Source organism: Trachurus trachurus (assembly GCF_905171665.1).
Source record: "Trachurus trachurus genome assembly, chromosome: 24".
Taxonomy (NCBI): Eukaryota; Metazoa; Chordata; class Actinopteri; order Carangiformes; family Carangidae; genus Trachurus; species Trachurus trachurus.
Window position 1 is genome coordinate 25,916,111 of NC_139910.1, and position 10,488 is coordinate 25,926,598.

Consider the following 10,488-nt stretch of genomic DNA (forward strand, 5'->3'; position numbering starts at 1 on the left):
AGGGATCAAGAGGTGCAAGGAGACAGAGAGGGAGAGAGGGAGACAGTGAGACGGACGGAAAAAGACACAGAAAGCAAAGGAAGGAGGGACGGAGAGGGTTGAGAATGGCCACAGCAGAAACTTATGTTGCGGAGTGAGCAGGTGCATTGTTCAGGTGGGCAAACCAAGAAATGAAGGAGACGGCCTCATAAACGCAGACAAAGGGATAAATGATGGGATGTGAGATGAGCTGCTCGGTCACAACTGTGCACGGCGAGGATCATGGGCGGCGCACGATCTTATTGTTGCAATTTCCTAATTTATCAAAAAGCCTAATGAACGCTGGGACAAGGCTGAAATAAGTGGGTGTATAATTAGCATAATGTGTGTGTCTTCTCAAAATTCATCATGCACTCGCTCTCTCTCTCTCTCTCTCTGACACACACACACACACACACACACACACACACACACACACACTAACACACGAGGAGCAGGGGACCTCCCCCCATGATAGACCACAGTGGTGAAAAATCCATATAATTTAGCCACCAAACACAGAAAACACCGTTAGTTTTAAATGATTCCACATCATTAGCTTGGTCGATGAGCAATAATACTCTAAAACAATGCTGTTTGGGCATGAGTAATGTTGTCTGGGTAATGGACTCCACGGGGAATGGTGGTGGTAAAGTGATCTCTCTGTCTTGCCCTCTGTTCCTCTGTCCCACACATGACGCTGAGGGAAACTGCCCTCTTGTGGTCTCACTTGCCAAAACAGGGAAAAAAAAAAAAAAAAAAAAAGCAGAAGCAGAAACAGAAACAGAAAAAATTGAGGAGTTTCTTTCCAAAAAGGATCTGCAAGTCTCAGCACATCCATGCGCCTCATTAAGGACAATAATCCTTTGTTGCTTTTTAGGCTAATGTTAATAATTGCACCTCATCACTACAAAAAACAAGTGTGGTGAAAATTACATATCCTTTTTCCCAGAGTTTTCCAAAAGTGTCTCTAGACTAAGCCTACCTTTGTTCCACTGTAAACAACGGAACAAAAGGTGCTTTTAGTGTTAAGGCACTTTTGGGAAATCTCAAGAGCAGGCTTTTCCAACAGCACCACGACACTCTCCCTACACAACCAGCCACAATCCCTTGCACGTGATCACCACCTCTGTTCATTTCCTGCCTTTGCTTCCATTAATAAGAAAGTGCACTTCAATTTTTTTTTTTTCTTTTTTTTACAACATGCCACCAGTGAACCAGTGCTTTATTTCCACAGCGCTCTAATCAGCAGTGTTTGGATTTCCCCTGTGCTGTGTTGTCTTTACCACCGTTCTGTTGTACTGGGGAGTGTTTTGCAGTGTGTCAAAGCGCAAAAAAAGGCCATATTTTTGCTTCTGTGGTTAGCAAAGGATCCCAGCCCTCTAAGCGCCCCAACGTTTCCAAGGCTGACAGCGTTCGTCAGTAGCTACACCCAGGGTGCCGTGATTGTACAAATCCATGTTCATGTACAGTACTGACCATTAAAACAACTTTCAAAACCCTGCTGAATATAAAAAAGAAACACTTGTATCTCTTTTTCCTAAGAATAAAAAAGATAGCAGAGAATCCCACATTATTATCCACAGTATAAATTACATTGTAGACAGAACTTGGAAATATATATAGTACAGTTATATTTCACTAGAATTTTGTATGTTTTTTGTTGTCTACACAAACAGTGTATGTGTTTGTATTTATGCATGTGGTGTAAATTGTGTGTATGTATGTGTGTGTATGCCGCTGTACTGTTTGCTGCTGCATCACGTGTGGCAGAACTCTGTACTGGGCACGTTGCTGCTCTTGCAGTAGGCTATACTGTTGTTACTGAGGTGACAGTCTCTAAATCCAATGCCCCCGTTGGGCGTGTAGATGGGCTGAATGCGGAAATCTCCCTTGAGCAGCTGCTCATTGTTCAGCGCCACTATCTGGAAACTGGTCTCAGTCATCTCCAGAATGGAGTTATCCTTCTTGGTTCCAGCCTCGCAGTAGTCGTCTTTTCTCCTGCCCCGGTTGTATTTCCACTTGTTCGAAGCCGACCGGCTCTTCCTGTGCATGTGCCAGCAGAACAGGCTGAGCAGCGTCACCAGGATGATAAGAACCGCCCCGCCAATGATCCCAGCCATGAGCAGCGTGGAGTTGATGCTCTCCTGAGGAGATTGGTCTCTGCCAGGAGGCTTAGTAGACGCGACAGGCTTGGTCCTGGCCTCGGAGCATATAGTATCCTCTCCGGGCCTGTAGGAGTTAAGGGTGTCCAGAACGTGAACGCAGATCCGATACACCGAGCGCGGCTCCAGGTTGGTGAGGCTGATGTGCCGCCGGCCGCCGCTCACCGTCCGTTCCCGCATTCCTTCGTTTATCTGCGTTTGGCTCCTTTTGACCCAAGTGACCTTGTAGGCTGTGACGGTGAAATAGGAATCCCAGCTCACCTCGATGTTGGTGGAGTTGACCACGTTGAAGGAGATCTGGAGGGGGTCCTCGTACGGAGGCAGCGGCCCGGGGGGGTTGTTAGGGACTGGGGGTAAGGGAGGGGAGGGGGAGTCGAAGTAGTAAGGGATGGAGGTGGTGATGACGGTGGAGATCATGGTGGTGACGGGGGTGGTGGTGGGAGGGGGAGGGGGTGTGGAGCGGAGGGTGGGCCAGGGCGGCTGATCCTCGTCGACCGGGCATTCGATAATATCCAGCGTCAGCTCTCTGATTGCCATGCCGCGCACCTTGTCCGGACTCAGGCACACGAACCCTCGCGCGTTGATGGAGGAAGGCAAGGACTTGAGCCACACCACCACCCATTTCACCGCACAGTCACACCGCCACGGGTTATTGCGAACCATGAGGTGCCTCAGGCTCGACAGGCCGTCGAACACGCCCTGCGTCAAAGTCTGAAGCTGGTTGGTGGAGATATCCAGTTTTTCTAGCCTGTTTAGCTCAGCGAAGGCCGCCACGGGGATCTGGTCGATCTGGTTCTCCTGCAGGCTGAGTTTGGCCAGCGACTGGCTGGGCAAGAGGGGAGGGGGGAAGGTGAGCGAATTGCGGGCAAGGGCCAGCTCACGGAGGTTGACCAGGTCCTGGAAGGTCCCCGGCGCGATGCCCTCATCCGTCAGCAGGTTCCCGTCCAGCAGGAGGCGCTGCAGGCGTGTCACATTCTGGAAGGCCTCCTCTGCAATGACGGCGATGCGGTTCTCGTCCAACCGCAGCTCCTTCAGGTCCTCGGGGAGGCCAATGGGAACACTGCTTAAGTGGTTCTTGGTGAGGAAGAGGAGTTTGAGGCTCACTGCCTCCCTAAAGGCCCCTTCCTCCACCCCCACTGTGGAGATGGAGTTATCATCAAGGTGCAACTCCTCTAACTGAGTCAGCTGGGCCAGGGCCGCCTTGGAGATTGTTTGGATATTGTTCTCCTGTAGATGCAAGACCTTGGTGTTTTTGGGCAGGTTGACGGGGAACTCGTCCAGCTGGTTGCCGTAGAGAAAGACCGTCTCCACAGAGGCCAGGTTGTGAAGTTCCATTGGAAAGCCAGCACTGTTGATCTGGTTGTTGTGTAGGTAGAGGACCTTCTGGCCCTCCTCTATCCCCAGAGGCACTGATGTCAGGCTGCGTTCGTTGCAGTACACAAACAATTTGTCACAACGACACTCTTCCGGGCAAGCGCCACCCGGGCTGAATTGCATTTGGAGGCTTAGGATGACAGTCAACCAAAATTGCAAGAATGAAGCCCAATCCTTATTCCAAGGTCCAGCCAGAAACTCCATAGTGGAAAAGCAAAAGGGGGAAATGGGAACCAACAATAAAAAAGAACTTGGTGGGGGGGAGGAAAAAACAAATACGAAAAAAATCTGAAAGGCAATGATGTAATATATCCACCGAAAACTAGACTCACGAAAAGTCCACCTAGGAGAGTTCAGTAATGATGCAGTTAGCTGGGAAAAGAGCAGGAAACCGTGGGAGTAATCCTGTAAATGCTAGTCCTCAGCTGAAGAGCGATGGTCTCATTAGTGGTGGCCAGTCCTCTGACTGACTCCATCCATGCTGAGACATCAGACCATAGCAGGACTCTTCACTCGTAGCTCCATGCAGCGCTCAGCCAGGGCCAATTTGAAGCCACACAGTAGAGAGCCACCACAGGCTCCACTCGCCTGTCCGTCACACACTGCTGGTCCCCGACCAGGGCAGAGTCCAAGGGGGGTGACATTTGGATCCAGAGACCTGTGGGAAAACAAAGAAATGCTAGATTAGTGTTTTCAGGGGTGGCCTGTTCTCGGAAAAAAGGGCCTCTCTTTTTCCCTGTGTCCTCTGTCTCTTTATTTGACATACAAACATCCACACACAGAGACACACATGCACACACATACCAACTGTCTTCCCCTCTCTCTCACTCTTTCCTTCTCTCCCAAACAGAAAGACAAAGTCACAAAACATACCGTTCACTGCCGATTTCAAATTATGCACTGGCTATTTAAAAAAAAAGGAGTCAAAACCATCTGATAAATATTCAGAACAGCTCTTTGCACATCCGGTTTCACAGACATAAAGAAGGCTTTTATCCCATCCGCTCTATCAAAGGAGGGAATAGACCACTGCAAGGACACACACTCCTAGATGCTCAGAGGTTCTGAGCAACATCACTGTCGCTAATGGAAAACACGCTAAAAAGAGATAAGACTAATAAGACATTGGCTCTTTGTGCGGCTGCACGAGATATTTCCTGGAAAAAAAAAAGAAAAGAAAAAAAGAACAAGAACAAGTTACAACTGTGTTATGGGCAGAGGTGCACGAGTAAACACACAAGTGCTTACAGTAAACAGAAGCAATTGTGTTGCTGGTGGCCGAAGGAGGAGTTTGTTATTACATGCCGGCCTGAACACACCATCATCAAACTCAAGATTTTAAAGAGTGGAATTAGAAAACAAAGGAGGAGGCAGTCGAGGAACAGAGAGCCCTGCGTATCAGCTCCTCCTCTTGTGTGACACACACACACACACACGCATGAACACACACCACACAAAAGCTGTCAAATGTGATGAGATTGGAAAATAATTTAGTTCCTCAACCTGCGATAAATGATCAATACAGGCCCATTTTTCAGCACGGAGAGGCTCGTAGTAAAATACAAGGCCACGGTATTACAGTAGAACCCCCACCCCAATGACACACACACACACACACATATTCATTAATCTAAGTTTTACGAACCATCAAACATTTTTCCCCCACCTAACCCCACACCATGATTGAAAGATAGCTGTTGTCATCAGTAGCTTTTAGCTTAACTGACACTGGGAATGATGGGAAACGGCCATGAGCGTGAATTAAGGTGTCCTGCAGGGTTAGCCCGGAGCAGGAGTAGTCTGTGAGCCACGCAATTCCACAAAAACACACAATTTATGACGTTTTCTGCTTATTTTTAAAGCTAAATTCTAACATGTAATATCATATACTCATGGCAGCCTATATTTTGTTAAGAAAAACAAGATACTATAATAAGAAAGTTATTACCCCCCAAAAAAATCAACCTGCATACTGCTTCTTCAAATTCCCTGTGTTGTTTATTGAGGAAATGGAGCCCACATAGCATGAGCTCTTTGTGGTAGAGATGGAGAAACAATCCTTTGACACACATCTGTGATCTACTTTTCCAAATTGAAAGAGCTAAATTTAATCAAATAAGCTTAGGGGGGAATAAGCAACCACATGAGGCAATAAAATGTGCTGCCACAGCAGTGGAATCAACAGCAGAAGGCAGCAGCATCAAGATTATTATAGCTGCATACATAAAAATATAAAAAAAGAAAGAGAAAAATCACTGAGAATCCAAATAATAAGCGAAGCTCAAAAAGAAGCATGTTATCAAGTCGCTCTGTACTTGTCAGCACTGATAAACTGTGGACATGGGTAGATCAAGGAGGGGAAAGTGATGGAAAGAGTTTTTTTTCCTCCTCTTTTCTTTTGATTTCATTTCCAGCCGAGGGAGCACAGTTTCTCACCAGCAGATGAAGGCTGTGATATGTGGCCAGGACAATCCGATTAGAACTGGATTTAGCGACAGAAACGCAATTAAAAGTTTAAAATGGATAGGGTATTTAAGAGGCGATAAGAGGCGGATCAGGTATACTTCAAAGCCTGCCCAGTGAGCGGTGTTCATTTGAATGAATTATTTCAAAGGGGGGAATTGAAAACCGTGCAGTGCATTGAGAGTGAAAGCCCCTCTAAGAGAAAGAAAGAAAAAAAGTCAGGCTTTCTCCGGGGTGAAAAATGTGGAGCGTCGCGCTTTGCACTGCTGAATAATATCAAACAGGATGAAATCCTTATCTGATTAACCCACCAATAAACTGACCAACAATTTTAATTCATCTTTTAAAAGTCAGTGGGAATGGGCGAATCAGTCTCATTTCACGACTATTTGTGGCTGCGGTTTGCTGGGGGCTGTAATAGATGAAAACATATCTGAGGATCTGACTTGGTAAAGATAAGGTGCATGATTTATAAAAGCATTTCATAAAAGCATTTCATCCGCTCTTAATGAGAAAAGTAATCGATTGATAAACAACTTAGGCCCGGGCTAAACCTTGTATCCCCCCTGTACATTTCTCTCCAAGTGTGTCCTGGGTTATTGAGAAACATCCACTGTACCTTTGACGAGCCTTTATCCATTCCCAACCCCGCTATACCGCCTTCAACTTTTCCCCCTTCCTCCAAGCCTCCGTCCTTCAGGCGGTCCTGCTGTACGACCGTGCGTAAAGGTCCGCTCGGTAACGCTGTTGCGACTCGGTTCCAATCATCAGCGTGAACCCGGTGAGTCTACAGAACAGCATATTTGCCTGCATGGGTCCCTTTCCTCCTCGGGTTGTGTGTGCTGCGCGTCCGCCCGCACCGCTGTCCGCACTTTTTTTTTTCCTCTCCTTTTTTTAATTTCTGTTTTCCAGCTCTTCACAACGTGAAGCTCCTCCGCTTCAACTCAACACCGTCTGCAGCGCATGAGGAGCGGAGAAAGCGGCGGCAGGATGATCGCGGCGTCCACTTCTTCCCTTCCACACTCTGCCTGAGCGATGAGGACGGACTCGCACCCGAAGTGTCCGCTGCCTGATCCGCCACGGGCCATGACGGCCAGCTGCGTCCGTCCTTTACGCGCTCTTTAGTGGGGAGCTCAAACTTGCCGTTGGTGCCTGCGCAGCTCAGACCCGGACTCCCTGCGAGTTGTTTTCTTAGATGGATACACTTGATAGTGCGACGTGTGTGCTCTGCTCCTCTCTCTCCCTCTCTCTCTCTCTCTGTCTCTCTCTCTCTCTCGCTCTCTCACCCCTGTCCCTCCTCCCCTCCTTTAGAATAAAGAATGCATCTCCTCCAGCAGCTCCGTGATGGCTGGAAGCCACAGATCCTCCCTGCTGCCCTCACACTGCAGAAAATAGTTTGTCTCTCAACACACTTTGCCCGTGTGCACACACACATGCCATTTCCCGGGTTTTCGCCTTAACCCGCGACGGCGTCTCTCTACCCCCATTTGCATTTTAATCACGAAATCCAGCAGTGGCGTTCTCAATGAAAAATCACCACAGGGCACATTCCTTTAATATTCCCACAGTTAGTTACTGTGTGACCGGCTCGAGCCTCTCCTTGGGGTCTCACCGTGTCTCTGAGGGGTTTATCAGCCGCGGTAGTGCAGGGATCGGCCTGCTGGAGGATTTATTATTGCCACTATAGCCCCAGCTCTTTTCCAAAGGGGTTTTCTCCCTCTATTTTTAATTACTGCTGGTTAATTAGCCCCCAGTGAAAAGCACAATCTCATCTTTACTTCCCGTACGTTCTTCTAGTGATTTGAAGCATTTAGACACAAGCTGACAGCCAAAGTAATTTCATCTGACTACACGGCCTCTTCGCGCTAATACTGATTCAGCAGGGCACTGCTGCTCTGCCCACACACTCCAAGCCGCTCACGCGCTCACACACACTCGCACGCTACATCTGGTTGCAGCTCGAGCCTACACTTCTCACAATCTCTCTCCGCGCGCATTAATTTCTTAAACTCAACTGCAAACTCTCTCACACACACCTACATAAAAAAATGACCATTGAAACACAGTGTTGCGTTTTGCTGATGTATGCGTAGCCTATTGTTTCCTCTGCCTCCTCTTATTTCCCTTGCAAAAAACGTGGACCGAAAGAGTAACGGATCACGGTCTTATACTCCAGATTGTAACCTGGATCTACACCACGTTATAAAAACCATACATTCCGAGATCAAGTTCCAAATATGTTTTAAAGAGAAACTGGGGGAAAATGTTGAAAAGTTCCTGAATCTGCCCCTGAGCTGGAACAACAACATTCCTGGCCCATGAACCATCCCTCCAAAGGTTTGGTGAGAATTGGCTCACTGTCTGTGTAACCTGACAAACAAACAAACAAAAGCACAAACATTTATCTGTTCAAATGTCTCCTCCATGACAGAGGTCACAGGTCACCCCATGACCCAGTGAACTGGAGGTTTTGCAGTTACAGCTTGCAAAGTTAAAGATATACTAGGGCCCTATAGGTTCACTAATGGTTACAAACTTTATTGTATATCTGATATGGAAAATATTTTGTGCTAAAGTTAGACCAGGTAGAGCTCAACTAAGTTAACATACTCTCAATTAACTCAACTTTTACTTTAAAATTGTGCATTTTGGTTTGGTGACTGAAAAAAACTAATCAGTCGTGTTTTGCTTATATGTTTGACAGTGTCTTGTGTTCTCCAAGGAAGTGGGTTTGTTGTAACAACAGACACGTCCCGTAGCTAAAGCAACAAATCTATAGGCAAATTAATTTCCATTAGTGAGGCTCAACTTTTGGAGTGACGGTTAGTGTTGTTGGTTGTAATTAGTTCCTCCCATATGTTGCTGTGTGTAATAAGACAGACAGTTGATAGCCAACATTCAACACGCTTTTTAAAAAAAAAAGTGAATCAGTGTTTGTGGGCTATTCTGGGCCATGACCTGCTCCTGTCAGTGCACCAGGAGTGACAGTATGTCCCCAGCTTGTCTTGACTTGTCTGTCAAGCGTTGCCATGGCAAATGTTGCCTAGAAGCTTCGGTTATATTTCCACAAATATGCTCAAAAACAGGTTTACCCTTTTGAAATTTGGAGAAAATAAATGCAACCAGACAGTTGTTTATATTTCCGCACACAGGAAAGATGATATAACTTACTGACAAGGAGAGAGGATTTCAAATTTCAAGTTTGACTAAAGAAATGCTAAAACTGTCATGTTCTGTGTTTTCTATGTTAGTTTATAGTCACGGCCGGGGTCATAAAGGCAGGCAGGAGTCACAGGAGATCTCCTACAGGTCAGCAGGTGCACCGTCTGCCTTTGATCTCAGGCTTCGGTTGCCAAATAGTTTTAATGTCGCTCTTTGACTTCTGGTGACCCGCTCAAACATATAACTCATGAACACTCTCCAAACAAATTACGTGGCTCCTGTTTAAATCACTGCAGTGTTGGGCGCTGCCTGCATGTGCCATCTAAAGTCCCTCTAATACGTCAACTCGCCGCGAGGTGGTTCGGTTGTTCTCAGCGTTTGCCTTTCATGTTTAATTTCAACTGCCACGTCCCCGAGATGGACGGCCGTTGCGAAGCACCAGTCCACAACATTTAATTCTGTCATAAATCAAGCATCTGTGCACGGCATGAATTATTGATTGAGTGAATTTAGAGGAAACAGCCTATTTTTATTTTCTCCTTGATGGACATGTTTTGCAGTAGTGCACTCTGTTCCTGGTTGGCGCAGCGTTATAGAGTGTCTCTTTCTTTTTGGGGGATAAAATGACAAGACAATAAAATGGACACAAGAGGAGCCTATGGGCAAATCAAGCCTTTATGCTGTCCTTTCATTTGATTCACTCACTGGTGTCAGGGAAATAGAGCTGAGCCTGAAACCACTGATTGCAAAAGTGACTTTAAAAATTAAATCTAATTAGTTTTCAGTAGGTGAAAAAGTAAAATATGTGTAATGTGTCTTTCTCTGGAGGCACAGTGGAGCTACAGTATACTTTACATATTACAAGTTGCAGAAATGCAGAGAAGGATTTCAGTCTACATCCTGAGGTGGAAATTCCCCTTCTCTGCCTTATTACCCAGAGAGCTTCCCACAGTTTTTTGGTGTGGCATATTTACTCTGCACGCTTGTGTACCTTGATAACTTTGCAGATACACATGACCCCAGAGCACATCAAAGCCTCTTCTGTCCATCCGCTCCTGTTCAGACCCCAAACAGTGCGAGGAGGGGGCGGGGCGGGCAGGGGGGGAAGAGAGAAAAAAAAAAGTCCACTCAGATATGCAGATATGTTTATCCCTTGGTTATATTCACTCCAGTCCCTGGAGACATCATTAGCTTATCACATTTCTCCTTGCATGAATTTACATCTGGACACTGAAAGGCACTTCAAAGGTGCCAACAAACATCAGTGTTTAAAAACCTCCACCACAAGTATTGGCAAGATCTTTGA

At 46.6% G+C, this 10,488-nt stretch overlaps 1 protein-coding gene across 1 annotated transcript; it reads right to left on the bottom strand.

Annotated features, from left to right (window-relative positions):
- Positions 1-917: 917 nt before the first annotated feature.
- On the bottom strand, positions 918-3,761 carry flrt2 (fibronectin leucine rich transmembrane protein 2; the record flags this gene model as incomplete). Its single annotated transcript, XM_084000604.1, has 1 exon — positions 918-3,761. The coding sequence occupies one exon, from the start codon at positions 3,759-3,761 to the stop codon at positions 1,779-1,781; it is 1,983 nt and encodes a 660-aa protein (XP_083856730.1). The 3' UTR covers positions 918-1,778.
- Positions 3,762-10,488: the final 6,727 nt, after the last annotated feature.